At 45.3% G+C, this 15,985-nt stretch overlaps 1 protein-coding gene across 3 annotated transcripts in view; it reads left to right on the top strand.

Moving 5' to 3' along the window:
• The window catches only part of OSBPL2 (oxysterol binding protein like 2), a 124,642-nt gene that overhangs the window by 92,422 nt on the left and 16,235 nt on the right, over positions 1-15,985 (top strand). For all 3 annotated transcript variants that reach the window (XM_060230685.1, XM_060230684.1, XM_060230683.1), the window contains 4 exons: positions 3,783-3,890; positions 6,419-6,508; positions 7,573-7,699; positions 10,563-10,682. In XM_060230685.1, coding sequence (XP_060086668.1) covers positions 3,783-3,890; positions 6,419-6,508; positions 7,573-7,699; positions 10,563-10,682 — 445 coding nt within the window. The remainder of the gene's footprint in view (positions 1-3,782; positions 3,891-6,418; positions 6,509-7,572; positions 7,700-10,562; positions 10,683-15,985) is intronic.

The following is a 15,985-nucleotide window of genomic DNA, read 5'->3' as shown; positions in this document are numbered from 1 at the left end:
CAGCTTTTGGGAGAGATTGAATACTGCTGTTGCCTTCTCCCTTGTCTGTGGCTCACCTGCACCCATTCCAGCTGCTCTCTGCTGGGGACAGGATGCTTCCCTAGATAGATCCTTGGTCTGTTCCAGCAAGGGTTTTTTATTTTTTGTGTTCTGACTTCCAGGGGTAGCTGAATGGCATTGCCCACATCATTGTAATCCCACATTCTGCATTGTTCACACTCTTCTGGGCTGGGCAGTTTGCTGTTGACTTTGCCATTTAATTTTGGATTCCTAGCTCCACTGCATTATTTGTTTGTTTGCATGGGTTTTTTTCCTATATCTTATACTGTGTGATCACACTGATGCTCGTGTTACTGAGTTTTGTACTCCTAGTCCTATTGCATTGTTCATTTGATGATCCATACTGTACAAGTACGTCCCCCTCCCCGTACTCAGTAATCCATCTTGAGTCTCAGCAAGAAAGGTGCACTATAGATTAGCTAAATAAATATTTAAAAAAATAGGAGCCAATGGGATGACTTGGCTTTCACAAAGGAACTACACAAACACATTTTAGATTGAGCACATGCATTGGATTGGCTGTTGTGGGGCAATTGATTGGAGTTCTGCTCAAGAACAGCATCTTCTAAGACTTGTTTCATCAGGAAGAGGAAGACTCACACATCACAAGGCTTTATTCCACCCCCACCCCCAGTGGGACAGATTCTGTATCGTACAATCTCCGCCAGTCATTTCTCTTATATAAGGCCCCACTTGACATGAATGGTGCTTTTATCTGTCCAAAACATTTATTTCTGACTCTTCCATCCGGGGGGGGGGGGGGGGTGGTGGATGAGGGAGGAAGCTTTTTGCCCAGATTCTGGAATTCCACTGGGGCTCGAACAGGAAGATTTTCTTAGAGATGGTCCGGTTCATTTAAACAAACTAAAACTGAACAAGTGACCTAACAGTTAGTTAGAAATGAACTGTGATTAAACGATCTGCTCTCTGCATGTATGTATGTGCATGCATTAACGAAAAATAATAGTATTAATTTGGACTAGCCTTCACGTTGCAGTAGCAAAACAGATCTGTAACACGTGAGACGCTCCCTCAGGAGCTGTCTTGGGGCTTTGGTGAAAGGTGGGGAATAAATGCTTTTTAATGCAATAACCATTCTGATTCCAGTTTGCTGAACGGCATTGCATTGCGTGTGCAGAGGCCTACGTCGCAGAGAAAGATTACTTGAAGGGATGTTGCAATGCTAAGTCGAGACAATATTTGCCGTTTAAAGATAAGACTGCTAATTTACAGATGACTCAGTCTTCAAAATATGTTTTGACTTTGCCAGTAAAAACAGGATGGCTGTTGTTAAGAGACTAGCAGTCTGACCATTTTAAGAAGCATCTTCGCAATTAAGGCCCACACGGCACATTTCCGTGTCAATGCTCTGCTGTCCATTTTGATGAGGGATGTCTACTTTCACCGAGTTTGGGGAGGGGAGTATTTTAACCCTTTCCTCACCTGCTATTTACACATGCAAATCTCCCTCGCTCCAGCAGGGTCCTAAATGCTTGTATACAAGCACAGATCACAAATTCCAGGATTGCATTTCTTGAATAATTGTGCTGTCTCACTTCAGTGGTGGAAGGTGCCACAGAGTTAAAAGCCAACTTACGGTGACCCCATAGAGCAGGGATGGCCAAATTGCTTAACGTAAGAGCCACATAGAGTAAACATTAGATGTTTGAGAGCAAGGGGACATGAACATCAGATGTTTGAGAGCTGCAAGACAGGAGGGAAGGAGAGGTGAAAAGAAAGCGAATAGATGGGGGAGGGAGGGGTAGAAAGAAAGCAACTTTAAGTTTAAATGTATTCATTATCCAGTCCACTGGTTGGCTTGGTTTGGCGAAGTAATTTAAAGAGACAAATGCCCTCTCCAAGCTGGCCAATGGGGCAGTGTGGGCTTCAAGAGCCACACAATGTGTGTGGAAGAGCCACATGTGGCTCACGAGCCACAGTTTGGCCACCCCTGCCATAGAGGTTTCAGGGCAAGAGACAAAGATGTTTTACCATTGTCTGCTTCTGTGTAGCAACCTTGGACTTCCTTGGTGGTCTCCTATCCAGAACTGACCATAGCCGATCCTGCTTAGCTTCTGAGATCTGATTGGATCAGTGCAGCCTGGGCCTTCTGAGCCAGGGCCAGTCTCACTTTACAAAGAACTATAAGGGCTTGAGTGCTGAAATGGATACCTGATTGTGGAGGATAGACACGAGGGCACATACCTGTGCTCTGGTTTAACTCGATCTTTGGTTTATGCAGACATCAGCCACATTTTCAGCATTTTTTTGTTACAATCCAGAGAGCTCGGGGAGGTTCTGAGTCCTGTACCGGGTTTGGGGGAGGGGGAGTGCCTTGGCTTCATGTGACCTGGCACCGTAAGCCCCATGTCACTCAAATCCACAATATATTCTAATGCGATGTATTTAGCTTAGTCCTGACTCAGCTGGAATATCTGTGGATGTTCTGAGGCAGCCTGAGCAAAATGCACAGCAGTACTCACAATTTTCCAAAGCGCAATTAAAACAGGCTTGAATAGAGTGCGTGTTTAACATTATAGCGAACCTCAAAAACTGGTTACTGAACACCTGCCACACCGCAATGCAGGAAGCTGGGAGACCACGCATGCGTCTAGAGAGGCTGTGAGATTTGCTGAGTCTGATCTAGATGTGATTTTTTTGCATAACTGGATTCCAAATAAAGTGGGCCCTACCTAGCCGCCTTAATTATAGTGGTAGTAATAATGGTAATAATTGCACTTTTAAAAATTTGCACACATGTCTTTGCATACTTCTGTCTCCGTGATCCCTTACAACAGTTATGCAAGCCAGACCGGTATTACCACCCGCCCAATAAAAAGGGGAGTCTGAGGCGTAGGTGTGGTGTCTGAGACTACCTGAAGAGGTTCATGTCGAAAATGAGATTTGATCCAGAAAGCGCTATTTCATGTTCACAATGACACCAACTGCGTATCGTTATTTTATCCAGCCTCATTGCAAGCAGCTCTGCCTAATCGCATGCCGTCGCATTCCAATCCACTCTGCATAATCCTCGAACCCAGAGAGAGAGCAAATTGGGCCAGGCTTTGAGCTATAATTTGCCATCCTTGGCACAAGTACCACCTAATAACAGAATCTGAGCTCAGCGTATTGTGCCTGGACACCACTCCTATTAAGTGAAGATGTTTGGCTCCAGATGCTTCTTTTGCATAAGCGTGAGGCCTGCTAGCTTCTTCCAAAAGCAAGTGTTAATCTTTCCCTGGGAAGCCGCTTGACTATCAGTGCAGGATTATTCAATAATTTCAGATGCAGAGCTTTCTTTTGTAGCAGGAACTCATTTGCTTATCACGCCACACACCGTTGATGTAGCCAGTCCTCCTGGAACTTATAGTAGGCCCCCTGTACTAAGAGCCCTGCAAGCTCTTGAAGGATTGGCTACATCAGGGGCATGTGGCCTAATATGCAAAGGAGTTCCTGCTACAAAAAAAGCCCTTTCAGATGTATAGGAAAACTATCACCTCCTTCCATTTAATTGCTTATTAACCTCTCACCAGTGCAGAACATATTGTATAATTCAAAAGGCAAAAGGGGTGAACGCATCAGAGAGATTTCCACAAGCAGGAACTCTTCATTAGAAGAGGATTTGGGACAGTTAGAATTTAATTTGGTTAATTCTTTGTGTTTCCTTGGCATCTGATCAGACCAGCTTTTCCCCTCCTTTTTTTCTTTTTTTCCCCCTACAGACACAATGAAGCTTACACATGGACTAACCCTACTTGCTGTGTACATAATGTAATTATTGGCAAGCTCTGGATAGAACAATATGGAACAGTAGAAATTGTAAATCACAGGTAATTTTAATCTACAATGCATTGTGTCTCTTCATAGAACTGGGAAAGTGAGAGCTTGCTTTCTGTGTATACCAGAACTATATTTTCCAGCCCACTAGATGATATAATCACCTTTAGTTTCTAGTTCATTGCTGATCACTTGGGAAATTCTCGCTTCGTGTTTATTTTGACTCGGTAGTACGTGGCTCTGCAGATTGCTGAGCTGTGAACGATCCTCGTCTGACGATTTGAAAACCTGTTGCCAGTTGGAGTAGACGGCACTGAGCTAGATGGGCCAACTCCTGGATTCAGTACAGTTTGGTGTAGTGGTTAAGAGCATGGACTCTAGTCTGGGAAAACCAGGTTTGATTCCCCACTCTTCCATATGCAGCTGCTGGTGTGACCTTGGGTCAGCCACAAGTTCTCAGTAGAGCTGTTTTCTCAAGAGCAGTTCTTTCAGAGCTCTCTCAGCCCCACCTACAACACAGGGGGTGTCTGTTGTGGAGAGAGGAAGGGAAAGAGATTCTAAGCCGTTCTGAGACTCAGAATGAAGGGGTGGGGTATAAATCCAATTTCTTCTCTTCTTCAGAGATGTGGGCAGTGCCATATGTAGAGCAGGGCAGGTGTCCCAGACACAATTTGAAAGGGAGTGCTTTGGTTACCTCTCAGTCCCCCGAGGAAAGTCAAGCAAATTAACCAGGAGCCCTGGCTGGCTCCTATCTCCTCTTCTGTCCCGGGAAGTGACCTTCCATTTGTAGATCCCGTCTGTGCAGGGTTTGACAGGAGCTGCTGTGAAACTCTCAGGGAATTCTCATTCCAGTAAGTCCTCTACTTCTCTGGGCAAGTCCTGGAGACCATCTGTGCCATTCAAGCAGGAGGTGGGTGCCTGAAACTTGGTCTCCCCCTCTGCATAGGAGGAAAGCTGTGGCTACAGGACAGCCATTGGAGTGGGAGGAAGGAACCTCTGGGCTTTCCCTCACATGCCATAGTGCAAAGGTAGAAGGTGACATCCCAAAGCAAAGGTGCCCTCTGACTAGGAGAGTGTCCAGTGGTGGCCTGCAGTAGAAGAGCCAGATTTGAGCCAGCATCTTATAGACCAACAAGATTTCCAAGGAACAAGCTTTTGAGAGTCAGATTTCCCTTCATCAGATATCTGACAAATAGAAGAAGAATTCCAGATTTATACCCCGCCCTTCTCCCTGAATCAAAGACTCAGAGTGGCTTACAATCTCCTATATCTTCTCCCCCCCACAACAGACACCTTGTGAGGTGGGTGGGGCTGAGAGGGCTCTCAGAGCCGCTGCCCTTTCAAGGACAACCTCTGCCAGAGCTATGGCTAACCCAAGGCCATGCTAGCAGGTGCAAGTGGAGGAGTGGGGAATCAAACCCGGTTCTCCCAGGTAAGAGTTCACACACTTAACCACTACACCAAACTGGCTCTCCACAAATAAAGGTAAAGGTAGTCCCCTGTGCAAGCACTGAGCTGTTACTGACCCATGGGGTGATGTCACATCACGACATCTTCTTGGAAGACTTTTTTAATGGAGGGGGGGTGGTGTTTTGCCATTGCCTTCCCCAGTCATCTACACTTTCCCCCCAGCAAGCTGGGTACTCATTTTACAGACCTTGGAAGGATGGAAGGCTGAGTCAACCTTGAGCTGGCTGCCTGAACCCTGCTCCCGCCGGGATCAAACTTAGGTCGTGAGCAGAGCTTAGACTGCAGTGCTGCAGCTGACCACTCTGTGCCACGGGACTCTATATATCTGACAAAGATATAATTCTCAAAAAAATGTGTACCCTGAAGACCTTGTTAGTCTCTAATTGCTCCTGGACTCAAATCTTGCTCTGACTTGGAGCACGGAGTGACTCTCGACAGCTCTTCGCTCTGTCATGCAGAAGCCTCGGAACCTGTTGTGCTGCCACTGACTCAAAGTGTAGTTTGTGAAACTCGCTTTGGGTAAAAGAACATCTCCTTTTCCACCACTACTTGTGGGAGAGGTATGTCACATTTCTGGATCTTGATCCAGGCTTCGCGTGCACGCGTGTCCCTGTGGAAGTGCTTTCGGTGGCTTTGTCCTTGGCCGTTAACTAAGGCAGCCTTTTAAGATTATTATTAGTTTGAAAGTTTGGGACAAGAACTTCAAAAGTGAACTGCTCCCGGTGCATGATCGCACGGCATTTGTTTCTCCATCCAGATTCCCCCTTGCTCTGCTGCCACATCGTCAAGCTGTTTCTTAAATCCGTAGGTGCTAAAATAATATGATTGAGGGAAAACCTGTGTTATAGCAACTACAAACAGGAAGAATGTTTTGAGCATCATTATGGTCTTATGGCGTAGTGACCCCTCATGTAATTTTTTGTGCATGTATTCCCCTTGCCCCTATTCTGGAGAGCAGCCTTTCTGTCATGAGTCTAAAGGTGATTTTGAAACTCCCTCTGAGTGATTAGAGGTTACAGATCAGTGGAGCTTTTTCGGGAGCATTCTGAGAATTCAGCACCGTTGAATTTTAGCATTTTAACACATTAACTTCTATTTGTTTCTCTCATAGTACTGGCGATAAATGTATCCTTAACTTCAAACCATGTGGATTGTTCGGCAAAGAGCTTCACAGAATAGAGGGCTATATTCAAGACAAGAAGTAAGTGGAATGTTTGTCCATTCCCTGTCAGTGAGTTTTAGCCGGACTAAATTGAGTTGTAGCTGACTGTGTGCCCGATTCCATATTCAGAGGTAGTAAACCTCTGAATGCCAGTGCCATGAGGCACCAGTGCCTGTTACTGCCCCTCTGGAGTAGCTGGTTGACTCCTGTGAAACAGGGTGCTGGACTTGATGGACCAGTGATCTTATCCAACAGGGCTTATGACTCTTAACTTTATGTTGATTCTCTCCCCCACTCATGTCTCTTTTCTATGTCAACAGTATGTTAATAGGTCTAAGGATTATTCCTGTCACCACTAGCTTATGCTTAAAGTTTGTTCTTGGTGATTGTTAGCAACAGTAGTCTGGGTGTAAACAAACATAAAACAACCTACTAGGGGTGTGCAAGAAAAAAAAAATCTCTCCCCTCCCATTTGGGTATTTTGAATTTTTAAAAAATGGTATTTCTCAATATTCCTGAATCCCAATACCTGTGTGGTATTTGGATTCTATAAATATTCAGGAATCCCAGCTTTTTGGGGTCCACTGTACACGTGTTTGTGATTTTAAAAAATGCTGGCCAATAGCTGAACAGTGGTATCTTTAGGAATAAATTATCTGCTTTTTTTCTGTGTGTATTTAAACTTTGGCAATTTTTTAAAAAATGCCGTACTACTGCTATTATGTAAGGAACTTGTGGCCTAAAAATGGATCTGAATGTTGCAGTCTTCCCAATTACTCATCCCCTGGCTAACCTCTACATCTCCAGGATAACATGCAGGATCACTTAACCTGCGTCCTCATGTCATGCATTTGCCTACCCCATTTCAGCACCACTGGATAGTGGAGATGGAGAAAAACAAAACAATGATGTGAGGACAGAGTGGGTGATCCTCCATGTTACTTGTGTGTGTGTGTGTGTGTGTAGGGGGGTTGTTCACCATCAGGATGCAGCTTTGAGCAGCAGCCTCATGTTAAAAGTAATTGGCAGTCCCACACCATACTTTGGTGAAGCTTAGGAATGTTGCAGACCCTGAAGGTTATTTTCCCCCCCACAATAAACAGTAAGAAGAAAGTCTCCGTGATCTATGGCAAATGGACAGAATGCTTGTGGTGTATCGATCCTTCAACCTACGAAAGCTCCAAAAAGAATGAACGGCGAGGTGGGGGTGACCAGAAGAAACCCAAACCGGTAATGTTTTTTGATAACTATCTACCACTAAGTCCTTAGCGAGCCAGTTGGGTATAGCCGTTAACTGCGCAGACTCTTATCTGGGAGAACCGGGTTTGATTCCCCACTCCTCCGCTCGCAGCTGCTGGAATGGCCTTGGGTCAGCCATAGCTCTGGCAGGAGTTGTCCTTGAAAGGGCAGCTGCTGGGAGAGCCCTCTCAGCCCCACCCACCTCACAGGGTGTCTGTTGTGGGGGAGGAAGATATAGGAGATTGTAAGCCTCTCTGATTCAGAGAGAAGGGTGGGGTATAAATCTGCAATCTTCTTCTTTTGGAAAGATCAGCTGATTTGGGTATTGGAGCACGGCTTTCTGGTGATTCCGTTTCTTTCCGGATGGTTGGTTCAAGAAAGCAGGTGCTGAGTGAATAGCTGTTTAATTCCATGGCTTTTGTGCTGGGTGGTCCCTCAGGATGCCATCTTGTTCCCTGAGCTGTTTACCATCTACTTGGAACAGCTGAGAGAGAGAGACTGGAGATCTGGCAGGAGATGTCATCAGTATACTGATGGCACCCAACTCTAGTCAACTGTTTATCTCAGTCGGGTGAGGCAGTAGATGTTCTGAACCAGCACTGAGAGACAGTTATGGCTTGAAGATAGTCTATCCGGGTGAGACTGGGAGTTTATTGGTTGATGGAAAAGCCAGTCAGGAACTGTAGATGTCCTACAATGTCACCATAAGTGAGCTGCAACTTGGCGGCACTCTCCTCCACCACCACTACTGTCGTTATTATTAACATATACTGACTTGTGTCATGGAAGTCCACAACACTTGGATCAAGATGAGATGCTTCCATAGATGCAAGCAATTTTGCCTGCAGAGTGTGATTTTCCTAACTCCTCTTCCCTCCCCCATCAGGCTGAAGGCCACCTCCCACCTTTGATCTGTTCCTTGGTGTCCCCTTTCCTCCAAGAACAGGATTTGAGGGGTGAGGGTATTTTGGGCTCCTGCAGGAGGGGAGGGGTGAGGAATCATGTTCCATGAACAGGAATGCTTGTTCCACTAAATGTGTGAATCCGGATCTAACTTATTGTAAGCAGTCTCAGAAGAATTTTTATTTAGAGCATAGGGTAGGAATATCTGAAAATAAATTAAAGAAATTGTACTAGGGGAAGAGAAGAGCTGTGTCTTACCTTAAGGAAGGCGTTTTCAAAAGAATAAAAAAACACTGGGAGAAATCAAGTCCCTGCAATATGAGGTGGGCATAGATACTGTTGGCATCATTGATTACCTTTATGACAGTGGTCCAAAGCCTTCAAATGCCATGTTCCGTAAACCCCACCGGTTTCAATGGGAGGCAAAGACACTCTTATCTTTCTGGAATGAGTGCTGAGAGACATCTCTGTTCATATTTAGTAACTGCTGCTGCAGAGATTGATTCACATCTTAGTGCCTTGAGATGCACCTGATGGGATTGGTACCTATGCATGCTGGGACTTTCCTATTTTAAATTGGAAAGCTATAAATAGAGATACTGCTGTATGATACCTTTCCTGCTCAGACTTTTAGCAGACCCTCTAATGGATTCTCTCTCTGAGCCCTCAAAAAGTTGTTTCCCACTTGTTTCGAATGCTGCTGATCTCCTCTCTGAACGCCTAGCTTTTTTTTTTTTAATGGAGCAAAAATGAAATCTCCCTTCTTGATGAGTCTGTGAGCGATTTCACATTAGGGCTTGTTCCAGCGCTTCTCTCGTTTTTCGTACGAGCTGCCCCGGAGCTGCGAGTTGGCCTACTGCTTTTCCATGGCAAGCAGAAATGGCTTGTAAGAGGATCTCGCTTGCTGTGGAAAAGCGCTGGGAGCAAAAGGGCTCTCCATCCAGAACAAGCCTAGTGCGAAATCGGTCTGTGTTTGGGTAAGTTCCAGTTGTAAATCTGATGTTTATCAAGAAAGTATTTTTTCTTGTGACTTCAACAAAAATTGTGAATTTTGTCCTGTAATCAACCTCCTTTGTGTTGGAGCACTGAAGGAGAAAAATAATTTAGATAGCAGTTACTTAGCATTGAATAATTCATATATATTTAAAAGGCTCAAAGCATAGGAAAGTATGCTGTACTGGCCTGGCAGGCAACAGGAGAGTTGAGGGACGGGGTCATAGAGGAGGGCATGTGACATCATTGTGGTTATTGTGTAATTTCTAGGTACTTCCCAGAAGTGAGAAGGAGTAGCTCTAGGAATTCCCTGAAACTCTGTGGTGAAACCATATTGTTCCGATGATCCACAGATCTACATTACTACTTCTGGGTTTTGCCTAGAAGTGATGTGCTGGTAGGAGTTACTTTTTTTCCTCCTGCCACTCGGAGGTACAGCAGGTGATGGCATCAGTGGGAGGCATCCTGTTATGGCGGGAGGCAACCTGAACTGTGTGCGAAATACAGCCTGTGGATTATGCTGCCCTAGGGGTTTTTGATGCCTCCCCTGTACTGTTGATTCAGCCCCCTTCTGCCTATTGCCTGGAAATGCATTTCCTGAGAGCAGAATTTTCTAGTCACTGGTGTTGCTGCAATAGCAGTGAAGAGAATGTGAGGCAGGAGGGAATAAAGGAGCCCCCTCAGGTAAACGGCAAAGAAGCCATGGTGAAGGGGTGCTCTTCACCACGTCAAGATTCTTGACTTCCAGCTTCCACGTGACTCCCTGTGGAAAATGAGTTTGCTGATTCTAGTGGAAAGGGTGAGACCTGGAATGGAAAGAGATGAATATGAGAGAAATAGCAAATTGCGTTGCCATTGCAGAACTGATAGGTTCCTGAAAGAGAGGCCAAGAATTCTGAATCTGAGGTCTTTCGATGATATAATTGTCCAACTGTGAACGATCATGTCTTTATGTCAGAGTGAGGATGCTGAAAATGATGAAGCTGATGATATGCCTGAGGTCCAAGAGACTGTGCAAGTCATACCTGGCAGTAAACTGCTTTGGAGGATAAGTTCAAGACCACCCAATTCGTCTCAGGTAAGCGTCTCAGTACTTGATGTAGTGGGTGGGTGGTGGGTTATAAAGGAAACAAACACATTTTTAGAAAAACCATAAAATAAAACATGCATAAAGTATTAGCACTCTTGCGATATTGTGGTCAGCATCAAAGCAAGGTCTCTCCTCCCCCCCCACTTCCTCCCCAAGAGAGGAGCCTCAGCCAATGGAGAAAATAGAGGCTTAGCTTCTGTGCAATTGAGAAATCCTGGCAAAGCAAGCTGTGACACAGAAAGAAGCAAGAGAGGGAGAAGGAAGCAGACTTGCTTGTGGGCCTGATAGGAGCCCTCTAGGGGCCTGATCTAGCCCCTGGGCCACATGTTTGACACCTTTGATCTAGATAGATGTGCAGGTTGTTTGCTCATTGCCGCCATGGTTCCTTGGTTTCAGTAGTTTGGGGGTGGGGCCCTGCCTGCCTTGCTGTGACTCCTTTGGTCACTTGCTGGGTTGAAGTTGGTCAGTGGGTTTGATCAAGTTAGCATTAACCCTGTTTGTACATATTAGGAGAGGGTGTTGGTTCCCAGGTGGGTCTGTGGCTTAGTACATGTGACGCTGCCTTATACTGAATCAGACCCTTGGTCCATCAAAGTCAGTATTGTCTACTCAGACTGGCAGCGGCTGTCCAGGGTCTCAAGCTGAGGTTTTTCACACCTATTTGCCTGGACCCTTTTTTGGAGATGCCAGGGATTGAACCTGGGACCTTCTGCTTACCAAGCAGATGCTCTACCACTGAGCCACTGTCCCTCCCCAAAACACCAAAGTAGAAGAGCCTCTGCTTTGTATGCAGAAGGTCCCAAGTTCAATCCCTGGCATCTCCGGTTAAAACGACCAGGTAGAAGGCGATGAGAAAGACCTACCTGAGACATTGGAGAACTGCTGCCAGTCTGAGTGGATAATACTGACCAAGGGTCTGATTCAGTATAAGACAGCTTCATCATCTGTGTTCCTGCCACTTGAGCTTCCTTGCTATTCCTTGAGTTGTCGCATGCACACAGAGCCATTCCGGGGGGACTCCCATAGTATTCATGTAGTGAATAGTTAATAAGAGAGAGTCCTTCATAAGCACATATCTTCGTTATCAGAGGAAATAAAATTTCTCCAGTGGCCAGGAGGAGATACCTGATAGAAAACTGGTTTGTTGACAACTTTGGTTATAAAAATAGGGGCAAACACAATATATAACTATTAGTATTAAAAAGAGAATATCCATTCATTGTGTGGGAATCTCTAAACCTTTCCCTTTTTAAAAATCTCACTAGCTTGGAATGGAAGAAACTCTGTCATTAACCCCCAGTTATGTGTTACTAGTGATAAGAAATAATACAATAGATCAGACTTATTATCCCTGCTATAGAAGGTTTAAAAAATTGCATCAGGATGATGATGATGATATTGGATTTATATCCTGCCCTCCACTCCAAATCTCAGAGTCTCAGAGTGGCTCACAATCTCTTATCTTCCTCCCCCGCAACAGACACTCTGTGAGGTGGGTGGGGCTGAGAGGGCTCTCACAGCAGCTTCCCTTTCAAGGACAACTCCTGCCAGAGCTATGGCTGACCCAAGGCCATTCCAGCAGCTGCAAGAGGAGGAGTGGGGAATAAAACCCAGCTCTCCCAGATAAGAGTCCGCACACTTAACTGGCTCTATGGTAACCGTATTCTTGTGCTAAATGAATAATGGTGCAAAAGGAAACACCCAGCTTGGTACAGCTAACTGATCGTCTTCCTTGTCTGACCCACCTTTTTTAGTTTCTTGTAAATGGTGGTCAGACAACACAGCAATAGTGTAAGTAGCTACAATTTGAGCTGCTTGACTGTGCAATCCTGTGCAGAGTTACTGCAGTCTAAGCCCACTGATTTAACTGGATTTAGACTAGAATAACTCTGCCTAGGATTATAAATTGACCAAATAAGTTTAATATCACTACCATCGCTGGCTGCCTTGTCATTGAGAAAGGACAGTCACTGGATGCAAACCAAGATGTTGATTTCTTTTGTGTTCTCTACATGAAATCTTAAGAGCACATGGTCTGGATGTGCTTCATTCTTCCCTTGTATAGCAGCTGGGGCCTTCTTGTCTTTTTACCACCATCCATTCAAGGGAATTTTAGTCAAGTGGTCTGTAATGAATAAGAATTAAATTAATAAATAAAATGTTGTGTTATCTAAGTCAGTGTTCCCCAACCTGATGCCCACGGGCATGATGGCACCCGCTAGCATTTCCCTTGGCACTCACTGTGCTTATCCTAAAGCCGTCAGGGCCATTGTAAGGCAGGGCTTGTGATTGGTTGCCCCCATTTGAATGAAAGTACTTGCCACTGTAGGATCAGGAAAGCTGGCTAAGTGCCTGGACTTTCCTTAGTGTGGCGGTCCATTCCCTCCTTAAGTTGCCCTTCCCAGGAGGAGGTATTCCATTTGGAGGAAGGAGGGAGGGAGGTATTCCATTCTCCCGTGGCAGCCATTTTGGGGTGGTGCTTGTTGGAAGTGAAGGTGCCATCCCCTGTCTCAGCCTCTAGACATCGTGGCAACTGGCTAGATAGCTACACTGACTCTTCCATCCTACATGTCTCCTCTCCTGCCTGTATCCCTCTGAAGTGTAGATTGTATTCTAAGGGAACTTCCTTCCTTCCGCCCTCTCTCACACAGTGTCAGTGCCCTTCTCCCTGCACACGCCAGGAGGAAGAAGAAGATGTTGAATTTATATCCCACCCTTTACTCTGAATCTCAGTCTCAGAGCAATCACAATCTCCCCCCCACCATAACAGACACCCTGTGAAGTAGGTGGGACTGAGAGAGCTCTGACAGAAGCTGCCCTTTCAAGGCCATTCCAGCAGCTGGAAGTGGAGGAGTGGGGAATCAAACCCAGTTCTCTCAGATAAGAGTCTGCGCACTTAACCACTACACCAGACTGACAACATGCTGTTCGTTTTGGCACCATGAGGCAGATGGCCCTCTTGCCATCTGCTTCCATCCTTAGCTAGTAAATTAATAACCTGTCCTGTCTCTACTCTTTCCTATCCAAAGTAATAAAGTGAGGAGTATTTTCTTTTTTTAAACTTGCACTGTGGCTCTGTGTAGCTCTGTAAACTGAGTAACCTGGTTAAGTGATGCTCCTGCATTTGTAGCTTTATTTAAGCATTTCAACGAGTGGGAACCTGCCTAACTATACCAGTTAATCCCAAGAGGGCTCACAACCTCTTCTCAGAACTCTAAGGAGCCCTCAGGTGGGCACCTCTGATCTAAGTCTTTGCTGGCTTTCTTTGCTGGGATATTGTTTAGACATTTGCTATTGCTGTTCTTTCATAATTGATACTGAGTGTTTTGACTTGTTACCTTGTTGGATCTCGGTTGTTGGGAAAAAGGCAGGCCTTTCATGTATTTTACATACATTTAATGAAATAAATTCCCCTACATGAATTGCACTAGCTGTTGAAACGCTCAGAGCTGCTTTCAGTTTTGCAATGAAGTAGTTCCTTAAGAGTGAGGTTCTTCTGTAGGTTCAGAATGGATGTTGGGATTTATCTTCCCATTGGCTGTTCAGTTTTTTTATTACGTACGCTTGTAATTCTGTCTTACTAGGGTTTTTTTTGCCGTTTACATGATTCTCTTTGCTGCCTTTCCGTCTGTGTGAAGATTATGAATATTAGTAACAATATATCAGCAAATAAGAGGGGTCTGAAATAAATTTAAGTGGATTATTGCTCACCAGCTTTTCTGGAATATCCAAAGAGATAAACCAGTTATTCGATTGTGCAAGCAGGCCCTGCGGCAGATAAGCCAGAGTCTCGTTATGTGTAGCAGAATAACTCTTGACAATCAAGAAGCAGGAGCCCCCTGAACACACAAGTTGTTAGCCTTATCCGAAATCAGTGACACAAGAATGCGACGGTTAAGGGTTCTTTTGCTGCATTGATTTATTTCTTCTGCAGTAATCACAGAATAAGGCTTTATAGTGGCTTCTTCCCTGTGCTGTAGCACAAGGAAGCAGGTCAGCTACCCCTCCCTAGCCCCCCCCCCCCCCCCGTTTCCTTTGTATCCAAGATGGAACTGTTGGGCTGAGTCACCGAAACCCCCAGGGTGCTGCCGGAAGGCAGAAAAGGTCAATGGGGAGGTGCTTATCCTCGCATCCAGGGAAGACAGATCTGCCCCAAAGCCTGACATTTCCCATTGTACACAATCAGCAGGCTCACTTAGCGGAACAGCTTGTAAAGGGTTTCCTGTCACTCTTCCGGATTGGTTCTTGCATACCAACTTGACCAGGTGAGGGGAATTGCGTCCCTGTCCTGTTTGCCGGCTGAAACTCAATCAGTGAGGTAGCCGAGCACCAGGTCTTCAAAGAAGCCGTGAAAAGAAACTCCCTCCACCTGGCTGCTGTTCTTTGTCTTGTCCTGTTTGGGCGAATTCTGTTCAGCCTTACTTATTTCTGTGATGTTCTGACCTATCCATTCGTGTGCATTGGGGAGACTTAGCGCCTGAGGCTGACATGAGTGCAAGGTATTTTAGGTTGCTAGGGAATATATCCAGTTAGCTGATACGGTTCTGCTTTTACTTAGAATCAGTTGCTCTTGTGGATTTTGTCTGAGACCAGTTTGATTTCCTATTAGATCTGTGCGTACTCCAAATCTCCCCCTGCACACGTCTGTGCACAAACACACTCTCTCTTCTGCTTTCTGCATGCAAACTGCTTTGCTTTTACTTTGAATAAATTGCTGTTTTCTTACTTAACTCTCTGCATATGCACCGCATTCCACTCCGTGTTGCTGCTTCAGGCAAGCAAGGAAAGTGTTAACTTCCCATCCAGATTTTTTATTTTTTTGTTTTAAATCTTTCCTCTTTTTCATCAAACTGGCTGCTGTCCTAAAGCCTAAATGAGTTAGAAGAGGTGGAGAACTGCAAGTACATTTGGAACCAAAACATCCCATGTCTGGTAACTGAAAATATTTTTCTTTCCCCTTGATATTGGGGGTCATAGAATCATAGAGTTGGAAGGGACCTCCGGGGTCATCTAGTCCAACCCCCTGCACAATGCAGGAAATTCACAATACCTCCCCCTAAATTCACAGGATCTGCATTGCTGTCAGATGGCCATCTAGCCTCTGTTTAAAAACCTCCAAGGAAGGAGAGCCCACCAGCTCCTGAGGAAGCCTGTTCCTCAGAGGAACCACTCTGACTGTCAGGAAGTTCTTCCTAAGGTTGAGCCAGAAACTCTTCTGATTTAATTTCAAACCATTGGTTCTGGTCCTACCTTCTGGGGCCACAGAAAGCAGTTCCACACCAATGTCTATA

The sequence above is a fragment of the Heteronotia binoei genome, chromosome 2 (assembly GCF_032191835.1).
Source record: "Heteronotia binoei isolate CCM8104 ecotype False Entrance Well chromosome 2, APGP_CSIRO_Hbin_v1, whole genome shotgun sequence".
In the NCBI taxonomy this organism is placed as follows: Eukaryota; Metazoa; Chordata; class Lepidosauria; order Squamata; family Gekkonidae; genus Heteronotia; species Heteronotia binoei.
The sequence above is the reverse complement of the archived record's forward strand: the minus strand, read 5'-3'. Positions and strand labels throughout refer to the sequence as shown.